Source organism: Pristis pectinata, chromosome 15 (genome assembly GCF_009764475.1).
Source record: "Pristis pectinata isolate sPriPec2 chromosome 15, sPriPec2.1.pri, whole genome shotgun sequence".
In the NCBI taxonomy this organism is placed as follows: Eukaryota; Metazoa; Chordata; class Chondrichthyes; order Rhinopristiformes; family Pristidae; genus Pristis; species Pristis pectinata.
Window position 1 is genome coordinate 46,988,798 of NC_067419.1, and position 21,210 is coordinate 47,010,007.

The window sequence follows — 21,210 nt, forward strand, 5'->3', positions numbered from 1 at the left end:
GCCGCTGTCAGTAAGGAGTTTGTGCGTTCTCCCCGTGTCTGCGCGGGTTTCCTCCGGGTGCTCCGGTTTCCTCCCACATTCCAAAGACGTACAGGTTAGGAAGTTGCGGGCATGCCATGTTGGCGCCGGAAGCGTGGCGACACTTGCGGGCTGCCCCCAGAACATTACGCAAAAGATGCATTTCACTGTGTGTTTCGATGTACAAGTGACTAATAAAGAAATCTTATCTTACATGCCCTGAACTGATGGTTCAAAACAACTCATGCTTGACCATGAAACACACCCTTGGAACTGCAATGGGCTTGCATTATGGGATCAAATCTGACTTGTACACACAACAGCGTCAACTGATTATTTGGACTTTCCCATTACAATAAAGCTGTTAATCTGGCACGGCTGGGGTTTTGGTGATGCCAAAGCGATTTCCCAGGCTATCAGATGTTATTTTGTTAATCCTCCAACACCCTAATTCACTTATTAAAATAATGTCACACGGAAACATTTCAGGACACATGACCTGCAGAAGGGAGCGGGGCAAGGGTGACTAGGCAAGTCAGAAGGGAGTGAGGGCGTCGCAGAGCAGGAGGGTGGAAGAGAGTGTAGGAACTGGGGTCCCAGCAAATGGAAAGTACAAACATCACCACACCTGGTGAGCCAGAAGCCAAACCATCAGGATTTCTGAAGGGTCAGAGTTTTACTGTATCGAGAAAAGCTGCTGCCAAGGTCATTCAAGAGCCAGGCAAATATCCTGCACATTTAGCTCAGAAAGAACGGGATCTAATCTAAGGAGCCGAGAATAATAGAGATTACTTTTTAGGACCTGCCAGCTGAACTATTCTTATGAAGTATTTTTGTTGGCCCATAACTAACTGAGGAGAATTCAACTCCGTGAACTTGGAGACCAGCCGATTTGGAAGGTAGACAGAGTAATGAAGTCTGCAGCAAGTCCAACAGGATCATTTTGTACAGAAACGTTCCTTTTGTTTTAAAAATAAATGAACCCCACACTGAGACTACGAGAGGCTTCGCTCCAAGTCTGAAGTTGCCAAATGCTGGTAGGCTCTGAATAAAATACAGGCCTTTCTTGTAAGTTGGGGCTGGAACATAGGTGCCCGAAACCATTCGTCCCACAAGCTTGTGCCACCATTTAGTTGGATCCTGTCCCTTAAACCCATTTATCCTTCCCTGCCCCACATCCTCAAAACTTGCACCTAACAAATTGATAAATTGGTTTGTTATTGTAACGTACCAAGGTACAGTGGAAAAACTGGTCGTGCATACCGTTGCTACAGATCAATTCAAGACCTGTCGTTCACTCTTAAATCTCCAACTGTCCCTTGGCATATTTAACCATTGCAGAAAGAGAAGCTCCAAATTTCATGTATCCCATGTGAAGAGGGATATCCACACCACAACTAAATAGTCATCCTCCCCATACTTGTTATATAATCTAAATCTTTCCACATTTAACCATCACCATTAGGTTTCCTCTCAATCTTCTTAACTCACTGTGGGACGGCACAGTGGCACAGCTGGTAAAGCCACTGCCTCCAGCGACCCAGGTTCAATGCTGACCTCGGGCGCTGTCTGAGTGGAGTTTGCACGTTCTCCCTGTGACTGCGTGGGTCTCCACCAGGTGCTCCCATTTCCTCCCACATCCCAAAGACGTGCGGGTTGGTAGGTTAATTGGCTGCTGTAAATTAGCCCCAGTGTGCAGGTGGGTGGTGGAATCCGGGGGGAGTTAATGGGCATCAGCAGAGAATAAAGTGGGTTAGGGTGGGATTCATGGGAGAAGGGACACTTGGTGGTTGGCACAGATTCAGTGGGCTGAAGGCCCATTTTTGTGCTGTATCTTATTATGACTCAATGAGAACACCCACAAGACCTGGTGAACTGCGAGCTATGATGACACAGCACTTGTTACAAGACTAGTAATCCAAAGGTTAATCCAAACCACACCAGGGACACAAAGTTAAGTTCAGTTAATAACCTGGAACTAAATGAAAAAGCAACCAAATACTCGTAACAAATATAAACTTGCCAGACTGGCATATAAACTCATCTGGTTCACTCATGTCATTTGGGGGGGGGGGATGTTGGTGACAGGGGAACTTGCCATCCCCACACAGTGGCGCAGCAGACAGAGCCACTGCCTCACAGCTCCAGAGACTCAGGTTCAATCCTGACCTCCGATGCTGTCTGTGTGGAGTTTCCACATTCCTCCTGTGACCATGTGGGATTTTCCTCCACCCCAGGCACTCTGGCTTTCTCCCACATCCCAAGGACATGTGGGTTGCTAGGTTAATTGGCTGCTGTAAAATCCCTCAGCGTGTAGGCAAGTAGTAGAATCTACGGAGAATAATGTCAGATGAGTGCAAATGGGTGTTCGATGGTCAGCATCGACTGTGAGCCAAAGGGTCTGTTTCTATGCTGTCTCTCTCTGACTGATTGCTTTTATGCTGAGGGATCTGACAGAGGTGTACACAATTATGAGGGGCATAGATAAAATAGATGGTAAGAAACTTTCTCCAAGAGATATCCAAAACCAGAGGGCATAAGTTTAAAGTAAGAGGGGACCTGAGAAATGGAGGCAGATACTCTTACAACATTTAAGTATCTGAACAAGCACATGAACCAGAGCATGGAAGGCTACAGACCCAAGCGCTGGAAAATGGTGCCATATAGATGGGGACAATGGTCAGCATAGACATGTGGGCTGAAGGGCCTGTTTCTGTGCTGTACAACTGTCTCAATTGAAATTTGAAGGAACAAGGCTTCCTGCAGCTAATTTTCAGTGTCAGAGAGGCGGTCTGTCAGTAATTATCACATCCACTGGAATCCACACACACACTAGAATGAACAAGCCCTCATGTTTTCTGGTTTGGTAGGCATCAACCACACCAGGTGCAGCATTTTCACAGGACCAAGTATTTCTATGCTGAGCCCTCGAGGCAACACCACAACATTTGCAGAAGCAAAACAACACCGGCAGAGACTTCCCCATCCCCACATCCAATGGCACAAGGGCAGGTATTGGGTTTCTGAATCATTTAGGCTTCAGCAGAGATGGTTCTGAAAGCACTGTGTTTAGAACAATAGAAGTTTGCTAATGATAAAATGACCAAAGTGAAAATACTAGACTTCTTAATCCAAATTTATTATATTCAATGGATTATCAGGATTCTCAGGAACCCAGAAATACTGAAGAATGGGCCATTCAGCCCATCAAACCCCTACCCTAAAAGGAGCCAGGAAGGTAAAGCCCAAGCTGGGACCACAGATACCAAAAGTGATTTAGCTCCAGATTACAATTAGCCATAATTAAGAGATGAATGCAGTCTTGAAACTAAAGTGGACACAAAAACAAGAGGCAGATGTTTGGGACTCCAATCCACCCAGAATAAAAACAAAACAAAAAGTATGGACACCAATAAAGGAACTGTACAAGGGTAATGAAGACATGGGCAGAGAGGCATTTTCTAGTGAGACAACATCTCCAGCAAAGAGAACAGCAAATATGTGGGATAATTATCCTGTTGCCTACAAACTGCAGCATAGAAAGCATCCTATCTGAACGCATCACGGCTTGGTACGGCAACTGCTCTACCTGGGACCGCAAGAAACTGCAGAGTGTTGTGGACACAGATCAGCACATCACGGAAACCAGCCTCCCCTCCTTGGGCTCTGTCTACACTTCTCGCCGCCCCCGCAAAGCAGCCAACATAATCAAAGACCCCTCCCACCCTGGACATTCTCTCTTCTCCCCCCTCCCATCGGGCAGAAGATACAAAAGCCTGAAAGCACGTACCACCAGGCTCAAGCACAGCTTCTATGCCGCTGCTATAAAACTATTGGATGGTTCCCTGATACGAATAAGATGGACTCTTCACCTTACAATCTAGCTCGTTATGACCTTGCACCTTATTGTCCACCTGCACTGTACGTTCTCTGTAGCTGTAACACTATATTCTGCATTGTTATTGTTTTATGTTGTGCTGTTATAATGAATTGTATGAACAGTATGCAAGACAAGCTTTTCACTGTACCTTGGTACGTGACAATAATAAACCAATACCAATTCCACCCGAAACCTAATGTTCTGAAAGAGCTGGATAGTTGGCCCCACTACCCAGCATTTGTCCTTCTCCCACACCTCCCCCCCCCAACACTTGGGTAGTTCCGCTGCCTCACAATTCCATCGACCCAAGTCCTGATAAAGGGTCTTCAACCCTAAACGTTAGCTCTGTTTCTCTTCCCACAGACGAGGCCTGACCATCTCCAGCATTTGCCATCTTTATTTTAGATTTCCACTATTTGCAATTCCTTTTGATTCAAGTGCTATGTGTGTTGAGTTTGCACGTTCTTCCTGTGACTGCATGGGTCTCCCGAGTGCTCCAGTTTCCGCCCATATCCCAAAGACGTCCTTGTAAGTTGGTTTATTATTGTCACATGTACCGAGGTACATTGAAAATCTTGTCTTGCATACCATCCACACACATCACTCCACCACATCAGTAATATCAAGGTAGTACAAGGTAAAACAATAACAGAATGCAGAATAAAGTGTCACAGTTACAGAGAAAGTACAATCCAGGTAGACAATAAGGTGCAAGGTCATAACAGGGTAGATTGTGAGGTCAAGAGTCCACCTTATCATACTAGGGGCTCATTCAATAGGTCTTATAACAGCGGGATAGAAGCTGTTCTTGAGCCTGGTGGTACGTGCTTTCAGGCTTTTGTATCTTCTGCCCAATGGGAGAGGGGAGAAAAGAGAACGTTAGGGGTGGGTGGTGTCTTTGATTATGTTGGCTACTTTACTGAGGCAGCAAGGTGTAGACAGAGTCCACGGAGGGGAGACTGGTTTCCGTGATGTGCTGAGCTGTGTCCACAATTCTCTACAGTTTCTTGCGGTCTCATGCAGAGCAGTTACCATACCGAGCCACGATGCATCCGGATAGGATGTTTTCCATGGTGCATTGATCAAAATTAGTGAAGGCCAAAGGAGACATGCCAGATTTCTTTATCGATTAATTGGTCACTGTTAATTACTTTTAATATTGGTGGGTACCAGGAGAAGCAAGAGGCAATAGTGTGCATGTGCGAGAGAGAGAGCAAGAGCGAGAGAACAGGACTGATGAGAATGCTGGGGCAGCCAGCATTGATGCAAATGGTCCAAATGGCCTCCTTGACCTCATGAGGAAGAGCCACCGAGCAAGTCTCGGATTACCAGCAGTCCACCTGCACTGCACTTTCTCTAACTGTAACACTTTATTCTTTGTTCTGTATTGTTTTCCCCTGCACTACCTCAATGCACTGCTGTAATGAATTGATCTGTCTGGATGGTGTGCAAAACAAAGTTTTTCACTGCATCTTAGGACATGTGACAATAATAAACCAATTACCAATTTTAGTATTTAAGTCCGTGATTTAATGGAGACTAAACGACCAGTGAAAGCATCAACTCCATCAGCGAGTGTCCTGCCAAAGTGCAACTTTATCAGACAAGCCACAACAGTATTGCACGAGATTGCACTCTTTTGCGTCACTCCAGGTCAAAGGTGAGCAGGGAGCCCATTTGGCGAGGCCTTTGTCAAGCCAATTCCGGGAGAGCGGGCACACCAACCTCACCGTGAAGAGGACACCAAACACACGTCCAGAGAAGCCCCAAGCGTCCGTGGGCATGTAGGTTTGTTTGCCAACAAGGCTGATTGGTAAAATAGGTCAAGGTCCATCCAAAAAGGTTTCCACCACCCTACCGATTATCTGAGACACTGATAACAGGGCTTTTAAAACTCGTGCCTCGAAGAGACAAGGTCACTGATTCAAGTGAAACATTAAACCGAGCCTTCCCCTTCTCTCTCTCAGATCTCAAGAGAAAGTATTTAGCGCTCAACCTTCGATTCTCTCCGTGCTGCTTGCGGGATCTTGCTGTGCACCAATCAACTGCCCAAACGTTGCACTGGTTGCAAAGTATTTGGGAAGACCTGACAATGTGAAAGGTGCTACAAAGAGGGGAATTTTTTTTTCTCATTTCTAAACAAAAAGTAGTTTGTTTACACACTTTTTTTTCCTGTTTTAAATGAAACTACAACAAAGTTTGTTGTACAACAAACATTTTTTTTTAGTTAACTACTTGGACCAAGATTTCAATACAATCATCCAATTACATGGCCTAAAACAGCAGCAAGAACTTGCTGTATAAACAATGTGAGCTTGACTCCAGGAGTACAATTTTAAACTTTGTGGGTTGTGTTACATCTGGGCAGTGGTGGACAGGGAATACAGTTATGCATAGCAAGGACCAGAAAAAATATATATAGGAAAACATTGAAAAGTTTATCAAATGTTCAGGAAATTGGCAAAGAAAGTTCAATATATAAAATGCAAGATCATGCCTTTTGGTGTGGAGTTTAAGGTGGTCACAGGGACCTTCAGAAGCAAGATCTAACTGTGCTAATGGGGCTTTAGCTTGAAGATAAATGAACCATAAATTCACCCAACAAAATATTTATATTCTGGATAATTTAAAAATGATTAATTTTGAACCCATCAAAACACAGTTAGACAGTGAACAACATTGTCTCCATACTAAATTTAATGGAAATAAAGATTTTGAGACTCTGGGAAAGGGTGAATCAAGAACCAAATAATTTATACCAGCAAAAAAGATCGAAAAGGAGACTCTATTTTATGAAACAAATACTGGCAGTTCTGAGCTTATGCAAGGGTCCTTAAACCAATTTTTCCACAAGTTAGAAACATCCATTTTCCTTATCGTATCACTCTATGTACTCTTGGTATAATTCTTTCATTTCAGGGTTGCATCACAGCCTAGCACAGAGGCTCCAATGCACAGGATCGCAAGAGGCTGCAGAGGGTTGTAGACTCAGCCAGCTCCATCACGGGCACAACCCTCCCCACCTTCGAGGACATCTTCAAGAAGCGGTGCATCAAGAAGGCAGCATCCATCACTAAGGACCCTCACCATCCGGGACATGCCCTCTTCTCGTTACTACCATCGGGGAGGAGGTACAGGAGCCTGAAGGCCCACACTCAATAGTTGAGTGTGGTTGGTGATAATAAATCTGATTCTAACACTACCCATAATTGAACTAATAGTTTTTATTAGGATTATCACTCGCTTGAAAAATGCTTTAAAAATACATGGGAGAATTTGCAAAGTCAGATTTCCATCAGTCAAGTCATTCATAAGCCGGGGAAGTCCCTGTACTGAGTGGTGACTTGATAAGACGTCAAATATAGTGGGTGGCACAGTGACAACAACTGAGCTGCTGCCTCACAGCTCCAGTGACCCAGGTTCAATCCCAACCTCCAGTGCTGTCTGTGTGGAGTTTGCACGCTCTCCCTGTGACCGCATGGGTTTCCCCACAGGTGCTCCGGTTTCCTCCCACATTGCAAAGACGTGCAGGTTGGTGGGTTAATTGAACGCTGCAAGTTCCCTCTAGTGTGTGGGTGAGGGGTAGAGTCAGGGGAGAGTTGATAGGAAGGTGGGGAGAATAAAAACGGGATTACTGTGAAACAAAAACAGAAAAGGCTGGACTACTTAGCAGGTCAGGCCACATCTGTGGAAAGAGGAACACTTCATGTTTCAGGTTGGATTAGTGTAAGCAAGCAGAGATTCAATGGGCCTAAAGTCTTGTTTTTGTGCTTTAGAAATCCATTAGAAAAGGGTTTAACAGTCTTAAGATATTACTGCTTGTGGGCGAGATCAGGGATAACAAATATAAGATGGTCACAGATAAACTTTCCTTACCCAGAGAGTGGGAAGGAAATGGAGCTCGATGTCACAAGGGAGTTGAAGTGAAGAGTGTGCGTGCACGAAGGGAAACTGGATGAACAGAGGAGAAAGGAATAGAATGATATGATAACAGGGAGAGACAGACAGAAATGGGCAAGGCTCATGTGGAGCATAAACACTGGTGAAGAGTGAGGGCCTAGCAGCCAGATGTGTGTTGCAAACGCTGAATCACGCTATAGAGAGACTTGCACCCTTTATGTTCCTCTCAAGACATCCCAAAGCACTTCACAGCCAATGAAAATGCTCCTGGTGCAATGCAGGAAACTTGGCAGCCAACTTGCACACAGCAAGCTCCCCAAAAAACAGTGCGAGAAAAAGCAGCATAATGTTTGACATTGATAAATACTGGCCAAGAAGCCAGGGAAAATTACCATGCCCCTCTTAGTGATAGGCGATCTTCTACATGCACTTCGGATAAAACACAGGGCACTGGTGTAGCACCTCATCCAATAAGGCAACACTTGCCTGCTGCCTCCCTCCTCACCCACCCAACTCTCCATGCTCCCATGTTCTGCTCTCAATCCTGGCCGCACACCGCCCATGTTCCCAACCCAACTCCACCTCAAAATCTCACCACATTCCCAGCCTCCAGCTCTACCACACACAGGGGGCAACAGGCCTGATGAGAACAAACAGGGGATCCACAGGAGAACTACAGACGTGAAGACGGGAGATGCCACCATTCATTGGGTGAAGAGCAACAGCTCTGCAAACACGTGAAGGCCAAGAGCCAGCAGAAGGCTGGAGAGCTGAAGAACATGTGGTGGATGGAGAAAGTGCAGATGGGTCAACAAACCAGGGCACATGCAGATTCCTCAGTACTGTTGAGGCACTCTGTGGCACAAATACCAAGGCCCCACCAGGCCAGGGCCAGAGGTGAAGATATCGAAGGCAGAAAGGCAAACACCACCTTGAGGACCTCCTCAGCCATGAATCTGTCCTCAGCATGTACGCCCTGGACTCCATTCAGGAGCAACTTATGCATGTAAGGTTTGCCGTCTTCCCTGAGGAGAAGTCAGGAAGACCACATTCCTGATACTGAACTGCAGCAACTAGATTTGAGCTCAGACCTCCACAGCAGAAGTGAAACTGAAGCCACCCAACTCAGAGACAGATGCACAGCATGCTCTTCTGAAACACACACTTCAGTCAGAAGTAGATACACAAAGTTTAATTACAAGTCGACAGACCTGCAGGGATGGCAAATCTCTCATATAAGGAAAGGCCAAGGAGACCAGGGCTGTACTCCCTGGAGTTAGAAGGATGAGAGGTGATGTCTTTAACTCTGTCAGGGGAGATACTGCCTCAGGCCGAGGAGTCTAGAACTGAGCCTCAAAAAAAAGGACTGACAAATCAGGACTGAGTCAAGCAAATTCCTTCACTGGTGAGAGTGGCGAACCTTTGGAATTCTTTAGCGCAGAGGACTGTGAATGAATTCAATAACAGCCTCCCAAGAGGAATCAAGTGATGTGGGCATGGGAAAAGAAAATGGAGCTGAGATGGAAGATCAGGCGTCTTGGTGAAGGGGTGGGGAAAGCAGGCGAGGGCCGAATGGCCTATTCCTGCTCCTGTTTCTTATGTTTCTTATAAAATTCAATTAGTAACTATACACTGTACAAAATGAACTGAATATTTCCAGATCTTTAAAAAAAAAGTTATTTCAAAACACATTTCCAAATTTTGGGCTCAATCTACCTCCTGTTGACAGCAATACACAACATACTCATTCAAACAGCACTCAAGTAACATCTGCATTGTGGACAATTACAAGCTGCACATGAATGGTGATAACACGAAACAATTATTGTGGTAACCATTTAAAGATGGCGAAGAAAGTAAAATAAGTGCATCTTACCATCTCCTACAAAGCAAAAGGTGTTTTGGAAATGCAATATTAATATGAATTATTTTTAAGGTAAGTAAATAACACAATGGTAAACAGTCATAAAAATAAATTTCAGTTCTCTGACACAATACTTAACCCACAGCAAGAATCTAGGAAAATTAGTTTACATGCAGTTTACCACTAATACACGCAAGTTGTTAAAGCTGGATCCGGCACCTTCATCCGCAGTTAGATGCCAAATCCTTGGCTACAATGTGGAGCCAACACCCTGTGATAACATGCAAGCTATTCTTAATAATTCAGAGTCACGGTCTCTGTGGAATAGAATCCGGCTGGGAAACTGAAGCCAGACATGAAGATACAGGTAACAGCAGCCACAACCCTGTGGCAGCACCTGGTGTAGGCTCACGTCACAGTGGAATATCCAGTCAAAGAGGTGGTGTTAAACAGAGGCCACAACTACCCTCAGAATAGGCAAAAAACATTCTATGAGAAGCAAAACAAAAACTGCAGATGCTGGAAATTTGAAATGGAAACAGATAAAGCTGGAAACACCCAGCATGGCAGGCAGCATCTGTGCAGAGGGAAACAGAGTTAAGGTTTCAGGTTGAAGACCCTTTGTCAGAGCTCTGTTTGAATTTCCACAAAACGCAACAGGTTCAAGACATGTTCAGAAAACTATTCTCATGAGCAGCGCGCATATCCTCCACTATTTCTCCAACAGACGGTCTAAATCCTGGTGAAGAGGCTCAGTGAAATGATCCAACGTCAAGGTAGAAGGGGATTATGGTGCAAACACTGGTTGTGATGAAAACATTGCAATCCTGCAAAACATCATGACAGGGTCCAGGAGGACCCAGTAGGAGCTGATAATCGTATCTGAGGACCTGCCCCAATTTGGGTAGTACACAAATGAGACTGCCACTACCACAGAGTTGCTTTTGGGAGCTTCCTCTGCCAATACTGACTGCCACATTCCCCGCATTATAATAAAGACTACACCAGAAGTGGTTCATTGACTGTGAGATACTTCAGTGGTTGAGGTTCTCTACATTAATGAACCAACCTACATTTGCCTTTATGACTAGGCAGCTATGAGACAAGAGAACAAGCCACTGATGTGCGTTTGTCAGCTCTTGGACTGTACTCACTGGAGTACAGAAGAATGAGAGGGAACCTCAAAAACATTTAAAATGACTGGACAGAGTAGATGTGGCCAAGCTGTTTCCCTTGGTGGGTGAGTCCAGGACCAGAGGGCACAATCTTAGAATTAGAGGGTACAGGTTTAAAACAGAGATGAGGAGAAATTTCTTTAGCCAGAGGGTAGTGAATTTATGGAATTCTTTGCCACGTACAGCAGATCACTGGAGGCGTTTGAGGAGGAGATAGATAGATAGATATCTAATTGGTCAAGGTATCAAGGGATATGGGGATAAGGCCGGAAATTGGGGTTAGAATAGTCTTTTTTTTGCTCATGGAGCAGACTCCCTCCACCCCCCCCCCCATTCCTCATTTCCTTTCCCCCTTTTCTTTGGAGCAGACTTGATGGGCCACATGGCCTACTTCTGCTCCCTTTCTTGTGATGACATGTTGAATGAGTAGCGACTCAGTCAAACATGTCTGAAAAATACCATCTATCTTGGCTGCAGAGCTGGTGATTCAATGTATGGCTCTGTCAACACATCACTTGTTTTTTCATATCTTGCTCCATGCATTAGATTGTTACATCCAGTGCTGTGCCATGATGCCCAAAACAGCTGGCTTCATGACAACCCTACAATAATGTGCATTTCTGCGGTACAGTCATACATGCACTCACTTCAGCCTGAAATTATACATTATAATGGAAAACAATACGTAGAATTCACTGCCCGTCTCCCAGCCCCACCTGCTTCCCAGTATGTAGGCAGCTTCAGGCAAACAGTGATTATTTTTTTAAATAAGCACACTGTATCGACAACACAATTAACTACCAACATGAGTCAGAGTCATACAGCACGGAAACAGGCCCTTCAACCCAACCAGTCCATGCCAACCAAGATGCCCAGAGTTTGACCCATATCCCTCTAAACTTTTCCTATCCATGTACCTGCCCAAGTGTCTTTTAAATGTTAATGTACCTACCTCAACCACTTCCTCTGGCAGCTCGTTCCATATACTGACCACCCTCTGCGTGAAAAGGTTGCCCCTCAGGTTCCAACTAAATCTCTCCCCTCAAACCTATGCCCTCTAGTTCTTGATTCCCCAACCCTGGGAAAAAGACTGTGTGCATTCACCTACCTATGCCCCTCATGATTTTATACACCTCTGTAAAATCACCCCTCATTCTCTTATGATGATTCGATGTACATGTGACTAATAAAGGTATCTTATCTAATAAGGTCACAGCCTGCTCAAACTCTCTCCATAACTCGAGTCCTGGCAACATAAGAAATAGAACTCAGCCCCTCAAGTCTGTTCTACCCCTCAGTATGACTGTGGCTGATTATGTACCGTTACTGAGTGGCCACAACCCACTGAGGAAAGGAATTTCTTGTCATCAGTCCCAGATGGCCAACCACTACTGCTGGAACTACAACACCAGCCCCACATTCTCACCCTTCGCAAGGAGCCTCTCGGTACCCAGCCAGTCAAACCATCTCAAGGACTTCACTTCTCTTCTTCCAATGAGTACAACACACATCCTTAGCAACAAAATCTGCTGGAGGAACTCAGCAGGTCGAGCAGCATCTGTGGGTGGGGCAAGGAATTGTCGACGTTTCAGGTCAAAACCCTGCATCAGGACAGTTTCAACCCAAAACATCAACAGTTCCTTTCCTCCCGCAGATGCTGCTCGACCCGCTGAGTTCCTCTAGGAGATTGTTAGTTGCTCCATATTCCAGCATCTGCAGTCTCTTGTGTCTCCATTCTCCCTCAGTCTCTCCTCAACCTGGTAGTTAATGTACACCGCACTGATTTAGGCAAGGAGACCAAAACCACTCAGTGCTCCAGTATAGTATGAAAGCCCTATATAATCAAACCCAACACTCTGGCAGTACACATTCAACCCACATTGTAGCAGTATCTTGTCTCCCTTCAGCAAGAACACTCATTTCCCTGAACACCACAGAATGAATAGCCACACACTGAACATCTGATAGCACACAGATGCAATCACAAGGAAGGTGCACCAGCATCTTTACTTTCTTGGAAGGTTCAGCGTAGCATCGAACACACCAACAAACTTCTACAGATGCACTGTTGAAAGTATCCTGACTGGTTGCATCATGGTCTGCTATGGCAATTCGAATGTGCAGAAACACAAGCAGCTGCAGAGAGTAGTGGACTCAGCCCAACACATCACGGGCACATCCCTCCCCACCATCGGTAGTGTCTACATGACGCACTGCCTCAGAAAGGCAACATCCATCAAAGATCCCCACCATCTGGGCCATGCCATCTTGTCGCAGCTACCATCGGGCAGAAGGTACAGAAGCCCTAAGTCCCACACCACCAGGTTCAGGAACAGTGACTTCCCTTCAAGCAACCTGCACAACCATAATCACTACCTCAGTATAGAAACACTATCACCACTTTGCACTACAATGGTTTTGTTTTGCTCTAATTGCGTTCTTTCTTGTATGATACATGTTTAATTTATGATGTTCTTATAAATGTTGTGTCTCTAACGCTATGTGCCTGTGATGCTGCTACAGGTGAGCTTTTCATTGCACTTGTGCATACATGTACTTGTGCATATGACAATAAACTGACATTTTCCTGCACTGGACCATCCGACACCTTCTAGCCCATGCACTTAACTCCCGCCACCTACCGCAAAGTAGCACATTCAGCCCTTCTCAGTTTTCTGCCCTTCACCAAACTAAATATCCCTCCCAAGCTCTTCAAAAATCCAGATATGCCACATCCACAGACTTCGATATCTTCCAATCCAGCTACATCCTCAAAAGAAATCTTGGCTAAAACACTATATTGATTTCAGAAAATCAAGTTGCCTCTGCTTAAATCGAGCTGATTTTCTAAACTCTCTGTCACCATTTCCTGATGAAATTTTTCCCGCAGTTTTCTCAGAACCTGGCCTTACTTCCCTTTTCTCTCTCTCTCGCTTCCTCCTGTCTTGAACAGCAGTGGTCAGGTTCTGAGCCACGAGGACAACTACAAAATCAAACATATTTTCAAAAGATCACTACCAATGCACCCACTCTCTATGCAACCACTTAGTCCCAGTGAATTCTCCAGTCCTTTTTTAGTTACTAATTTCAATTACCAAAGTTCTTCACTGTCATTAGCTCCTTGGCTCCCTCCAATCTCTGTATGGATTGCAATACATCGTACTGTGAAAACACACACAATTATTACAGACCTCCTTATTCCCCATTACAGTTTCCCCTTTACCCGTTCCTGAGGGACACACATTAACTTTTCCGATTTTTTTTCCCAACCATACAAGAGTTTTCATAGAGTCATACAGCACATAAAGACGCCCTTTGGCCCAACTGATCCATGTCGACCAAGAAACCCATCTAAGCTGGTGCCATATGCCTGCGTTTGGCCCATATCCTTCTAAACCTTTCCTGTCCATGTACCTGTCTAAGTACCTTTTAAATATTGTTAATGTACCTACTTCAACCACCTCATTCCATCTACTGACCACCCTCTGAGTGAAAACCTTGTCTCGCAGATTCCTATTAAATCTCTCCCCTCTTACCTTAAACCTATGCCCTCTAGTTCTTGATTCCCCCAACCTTGGGAAAAAGACAGGCTTGGGTAGTTTTCTCTGGAGCGGCAGAGACTGAGGGGAGACCCAATATAAAATTATGAGGCATTGAGAGTAGACAGGCGTTATCTTTTTCCCAGGGTTGAAATGTCTAATACATTTAAGGTGAGAGGTGAGAAGTTCAAAGGAGATGTGCGTCTTGCAGCCTGTGTGCTGAATTCTTGTTGGTTTACTGTCCAACTTTTTTTTTGCTTATTCTTTGCTGGCTTCTTTCAATCCTCAGTCCTTTGAAATAGATAAAAAACTGAAAAGCTGGTAGTTTGCTGTATATTCTAAACAGTCTAGGTTTACAGGACAGAACTGATAAAAGTTAATAACTTCCTGAAGTCTGAAGATAATCCTGATGTGAATTATCCAACTGCTACAGCACTCTCTTGAAAATATTTCAATTTCATCTCGACGTTTAATACGATCACACCTCTCACCAAGTTAAAAAAGAGTGCCTGAAACAGAAAATGCTGGAAACACTCAGCAGAACAGTCAACATCTGTGAAGAGAGAAACAGAATGAACAGGTTTTGTCCACACTTCTTGATGCCTCGGTAAAGCAGCCAACATAATCAAAGACCCCACCCACCCCGGACATTCTCTCTTCTCCCCCCTCCCATCGGGCAGAAGATACAAAGGCCTGAGAGCACGTACCACCAAGCTCAAGGACAGCTTCTATCCCGCCGTTATAAGACTATTGAATGGTCCCCTAGTACAATAAGATGGATTCTTGTCCTCACCATCTACCTCGTTATGACCTTGCACCTTATTGTCTCCCTGCACTTTCTCTGCAACACTGTATTCTGCATTCTGCTATTGCCTTCCCTTGTGCTACCTCAATGCACTGTATGGACTGTACGCAAGTCAAGTTTTTCCACTGTACCTCAGTACATGTGAAAACAAGAAACCAATTTACCAATTCCAATTTTTGTTGCAGATTTCCTGCATCTGCAGGTTTTTTTTAATTTTTGAAAACAGGACGTAGTGCAGATAACCAAGCAACAGACGCTCAGAGAAATAAAGGTTATAACATCGACAGGGAATTAGCATATCATTGATCTGAGTTTTCCGTGTTAGTGAACTAGGTACCCAATCTAAGATGGAGCAACACAGTGGGCCAGGCAGCATCTGTGGAGGGAGATGGACAGTCAACATTTCCGATCGAGACCCTTCATCTGGGTTGGAAAGAAAGAGGGGAGATAGCTGGTATGAAGAGGTGGGGGGGGGGGGGGAGAAGAGAGAGAAGGGGTAAAGCGAGAACTGGCAGATGATAGGTGGATCCAGGTGGGAAGGGGATGATAGGCAGGTGGGGGAGAGGGGAGTGGGAATGATGCAAGACGCTGTGAAGTGATAGCTGCAAGGACTGAAGAGGATGGGAATCTGCTAGGGGAGGACTGCAGACCATGGAATAAAGGGAAGGAGGTGGGGAGGGGAACCAGTAGGAGGAACAGAGGGGAGTACATGTTGTGACTGAGGAAGGGTCTCAACCTAAAATGTCGACTGTCCATTTCCCTCCACAGATGCTGCCCGACCCACTGAGTTCCTCCAGCATCTTGTGTGTTGCTCCGGATTTCCAGCATCTGCAGACTTGTGACTCAATCTAAGATGGAGTTGCAAAATTACCCCCAACCACGGTGAAAATTCAATTAATACAGCGATATTTATACATCTTTCAAAACCAGAATAAACTGCTTGTGAGCCGATTACCATCTTGGAAGTATAGCAGCTGGTTTGTGAACAGCCAGGGTAACATACAGGCAGGCAACGTGTTATAAATTCACCAATCACCTGGATTTAGGGACTCAGTATTAAGAGTAACAGAGAGGCAGATTGGGGAGCCCATCACCCAGGACCTGAGAGAGTATGTTAGTCTAGTTTAAACAGCATCTTTTAATCATACCAAGACTGAATGCAGACCCTCGGAGAACAAAAATATATGATCAGCATAAACTTTTGAGAATCCAATAGCAAATTTTTAAAATAAATTGATTAGGTATAAAGGAAACACAAGCGGTACTTTGGGGAAAGGGCACTGGAAACAGGATTTATTGGGTTAGCTTTACAATGAGTCAAAAGGACTCATAGAACATAGAAAACCTACAGCACAATTCAGGCCCTTTAGCCCACAAAGCTGTGCCAAACATGTCCCTACCTTAGAAATTACTAGGCTTACCCATAGCCCTCTATCTTCCTCAGGTCCATGTACCTATCCAAAAGTCTCTTAAAAGACCCTATCGTATCCGCCTCCACCACCGTTGCCGGCAGCCCATTCCATGCACTCACCACTCTCTGAGTAAAAAACTTACCCCTGACACCTCCTCTGTACCTACTCCCCAGCACCTTAAACCTGTGTCCTCTTGTGGCAACCATTTCAGCCCTGGGAAAAAGCCTCTGACTATCCACCCAATCAATGCCTTTCATCATCTTAACCTTCAGAAAAATGCAGCAAACAGGTGAAAAGGCACTCATCCTGGACCAGGCTGGGAACACCATAACCAGCCTAAATACAGAACAGTACAGCACAGGAACAGGCACTTTGGCCCACGATCTGTGCCGACCACAATGCCAATTTAAACTGCCGGCACAGAGTCTATATCCCTCCATTCCCTGCCTGTTCCTGTGCACATCCAAATCTCTTTTACACGTTGTTATCATACCTGCTTCTACAACCACCCCCTAGCAGTGCATTCCAAGCACCCACCACTCTCTGTATAAAGATTTGTCCTTTCCCCCTCTCACCTGAAATGCATGTCCTCTAGTACTTCACATTTCCACCCTGGCGCAAAGATCTGATTGTCTACATATGCCTCTCATAATCTTACAAACTTCTATCAGGTCCCCCCTCAGCCTCCGACACTCCAGAGAAAACAACCCAAGTTCATCCAACCTTTCCTTATAGCTAAAACCCTTCTGCACCCTCTCTAAAGCCTCCATGTCCTTCCTGTAATGCAGTGACCAGAACTGCACACAATACTCCAAATGTGACCTAACCAACATTTTATACAGCTGCAACATGACTTCCAACTTTTATACTCAATGCCCCGACTGATGGAAGCTTATTCTTGTGTTGCTTGTGCTGTCACTTTCAGGGATCTCTGGACTTACACCCAAGATCCACCCATGCCATTTACTGTATACGTTCCTCTTACATTTGACTTCCCAAGTGCAATACCTCACACTTGTCTGAATTAAACTCCATTTGCCATTTCTCTGCCCATACCGTATCCTTTGACAACCTTCCTCACTATCCACAGCTCTGCCAATCTTGGTGTCATCTACAAACCTACTTATCAGCCCACCTATACTTTCATCCAAATCATTTTTACATACAAGTCCCAGTACTAATCCCTGTGGTACACCACTGGTCACAGACCTCCAGTCAGAATTACACCCTTCCACCACTACCCTCTGTCTTCTATGACCAAGCTAATTTTGAACCCAATCTACCAAGTCTCTGTGGATACATATGGCTTAGTCTTCTGGATCAGCCTATCATGAGGGACTTTCTTGAATGTTTTACCAAAGTACACGTAGACAACATCCACTGCCCGATCCTCATCAATCATCTTCATCACCTCCTCAAAGACTCAGATTTGAGAGAGAGGACCTCCCAAACACAAAGGCCTGCTGACTATCCCACATCCATGCTTTTCCAGACTTGTACAAACCTATCCCCGAGAATAGGTTTCTCCAGTAATTTCCCTACCACTGGACACAAGGCTAACAAGCCTATAATTTACTAGTCTGTCCCTATTGCCCTCCTTAAACAAAAGGAGGAATCTTGGCTATTCTCCAGTCCTCTGGGACCTCAGCTATGGCCAAAGAGAATACAAAGATCTCTGTCAAGGGCCCAGCAACTTCCTCTCAATAACCTGGGAGAACTCCCCTCAAGCCCTGGGGACTTGTCTACCTGAACATTCTTTGAAAGACCCAACATCACCACCTCGATGTCAACAAGAAGTTTAATGTGCTGATGACTTAACTGCATTAGTTGATAAAAGCAGAAAGCGTGCATTTATATAGTGCCACTCACAACCCACAGGATGTCTCACAAGGTTCATTTATCAGAAAAATTAGACTATTGAAGATTCTCAGAGATGCCCCCAATGCAAATATATTGCAGTGATGTTAATTGGGGGAAGGGGATCCGGGGGCTGGGGGGGGGGGGGGGGGGGGGAGGAGGGGATCCGGGGGGGGGGGGGGGAGGAGGGGATCCGGGGGCTGGGGGGGGGAAGGGGGCTGGTGGAGGATCGGGGTGGCTGGTGGGGGAAAGGGGATCGGGGGACGTGGAGGATGGGGAGGGCTGGGGTGGAGGATGGGGAGGGCTGGGGGGGTGGAGGATGGGGAGGGCTGGGGGGGTGGAGGATGGGGAGGGCTGGGGGGGAGGAGGAAGGGGATCGGGGGGGCTGGGGGTGGAAGGGGAAGGATTAGGTGAGTTGGGGATTCGGGGGGAGGGTTGGGGGCACAGACCGCTCTTACCTCAGCCGAGGGGATGTTGACCACCCCCGTGGACCTCCTCTTCTCCCTCAGCTTCCTCTTCTCAATCTGCCCCTTGCCCTTGCGGGCGCTCGGTCCCGAGCTCTTCTTCTCCTTGCTCTTGGGGCAGGCAGGCGGCGAGGAGGCGGCGGCGGCGGCGGCGGGAGCAGAAACCGGCGGCGGCGGCTCCGCTTCGCCTCCGTCCGCCGCCGAATTTCTGGCGGCGCCCTCGCCGCTTCTCCCCTCCTCGTCGCCGCGCCGCGCTGCCGGAGGAGCCGCCCTGCCGCCGGCGCTCGCCGTTCCCGGTGGCACCGCCGCCCGTTCGCTGCCGCCGCCGTTGTTGTTATTGTTTAGCTCGCTCACCGGCGGCGCCCCGCCGTTACGGTTGGGTCCGGAATCGGCGGAGTTGGCGGCGCCGTTAGCGGCGGAGTTGCCGGCGCTGTTGGCACCGGTAGCGGCGGCAAACCGGGCTCGCATCTTCTCCCTCTTGGCCTTCCATTCCTCCAGGAAGTCGGTGGTGTTCCCGGGAGGCCGGTAACCCCCGCTCGCCATCGCCACCAAACAAAAACTTCTCCCCCCTCCTCACACAAGGAGAGAAAAAGTTTGGATAAAAGTTCGAAAAAAGTTTGGGTAAAAGTTCGGCGTCGCCTCTCCCCGCCCGGAGCGACCTGAGGAGACAAAACAAATAAGGAGACAAGTCCTTCGGAGCCAGTTTAGCCGGGAATTCCCACCCCCTTCCCCTCCCAAACCCTCCCCCAACTACACGCCGCCTACCTGCGCTCGGCCGCCGCAGGTGCCGCTCACGGGCTCCCTCTGCCCCTCTCCCTGTCCCGGGAGCCGCCGCCGCACCGAGCGCCTCAGCCGCAGCGGAAGAACCGAACAGCCCCTCCCCGGAGGTGGGAGAGGGCTGGAGTCCCGTCCCACCACGGCGGGAGGGGTGGGGGTGTTGAGGGAGGTGAGGAGGGGGTGAGGTGGAGTGACGGGGGTTTGTGTGAGGAAGAGCAGGGTGGGAGGAGGAGGAGGAGGAGGAGGAGGAGGAGGGTGGGAGGAGGAGGAGGAGGGTGGGAGGAGGAGGAGGAGGAGGAGGGTGGGAGGAGGAGGAGGAGGGTGGGAGGAGGAGGAGGAGGGTGGGAGGAGGAGGAGGAGGAGGAGGGTGGGAGGAGGAGGAGGAGGAGGAGGGTGGGAGGAGGAGGAGGGTGGGAGGGGGAGGAGGAGGAGGAGGGTGGGAGGGGGAGGAGGAGGAGGAGGGTGGGAGGGGGAGGAGGAGGAGGGTGGGAGGGGGAGGAGGAGGAGGGTGGGAGGGGGAGGAGGAGGAGGGTGGGGGGAGGAGGAGGAGGGTGGGAGGAGGAGGAGGGTGGGAGGGGGAGGAGGAGGAGGGTGGGAGGAGGAGGAGGGTGGGAGGGGGAGGAGGAGGAGGGTGGGAGGGGGAGGAGGAGGAGGGTGGGAGGGGGAGGAGGAGGAGGAGGGTGGGAGGGGGAGGAGGAGGAGGGTGGGAGGGGGAGGAGGAGGAGGGTGGGAGGGGGAGGAGGAGGAGGAGGAGGAGGAGGGTGGGAGGGGGAGGAGGAGGAGGAGGAGGGTGGGAGGAGGAGGAGGAGGAGGGTGGGAGGGGGAGGAGGAGGAGGAGGAGGGTGGGAGGAGGAGGAGGAGGAGGGTGGGAGGAGGAGGAGGAGGAGGGTGGGAGGAGGAGGAGGAGGAGGGTGGGAGGAGGAGGAGGAGGAGGGTGGGAGGAGGAGGAGGAGGAGGAGGAGGGTGGGAGGAGGAGGAGGAGGAGGGTGGGAGGAGGAGGAGGAGGAGGAGGGTGGGAGAGGAGGAGGAGGAGGGTGGGAGGGGAGGAGGAGGAGGGTGGGAGGGGAGGAGGAGGAGGGTGGGAGGGGAGGAGGAGGAGGGTGGGAGGGGAGGAGGAGGAGGAGGGTGGGAGGGGAGGAGGAGGAGGAGGAGGAGGAGGGTGGGAGGAGGAGGAGGAGGAGGGTGGGAGGAGGAGGAGGAGGAGGAGGGTGGGAGGAGGAGGAGGAGGGTGGGAGGAGGAGGAGGAGGAGGGTGGGAGGAGGAGGAGGAGGAGGGTGGGAGGAGGAGGAGGAGGAGGAGGGTGGGAGGAGGAGGAGGAGGAGGAGGAGGGGGGGAGGAGGAGGAGGAGGAGGGTGGGAGGAGGAGGAGGAGGAGGGTGGGAGGAGGAGGAGGAGGGTGGGAGGAGGAGGAGGAGGGTGGGAGGAGGAGGAGGGTGGGAGGAGGAGGAGGAGGAGGAGGAGGAGGGTGGGAGGAGGAGGAGGAGGAGGAGGGTGGGGGGAGGAGGAGGAGGAGGGTGGGA

The 21,210-nt window shown here is 48.1% G+C and overlaps 1 protein-coding gene across 1 annotated transcript in view; it reads right to left on the minus strand.

The window, feature by feature from the left end:
* pawr (PRKC, apoptosis, WT1, regulator) overlaps positions 1–19,908 on the minus strand; it is a 143,747-nt gene extending 123,839 nt beyond the window's left edge. Inside the window, exons 1-2 of the mRNA XM_052030630.1 lie at positions 19,680–19,908; positions 18,909–19,573 (exon numbers count right to left, since the gene is read on the minus strand). Coding sequence (XP_051886590.1) covers positions 18,909–19,457 — 549 coding nt within the window. The 5' untranslated portion in view covers positions 19,458–19,573; positions 19,680–19,908. The remainder of the gene's footprint in view (positions 1–18,908; positions 19,574–19,679) is intronic.
* Positions 19,909–21,210: the final 1,302 nt, after the last annotated feature.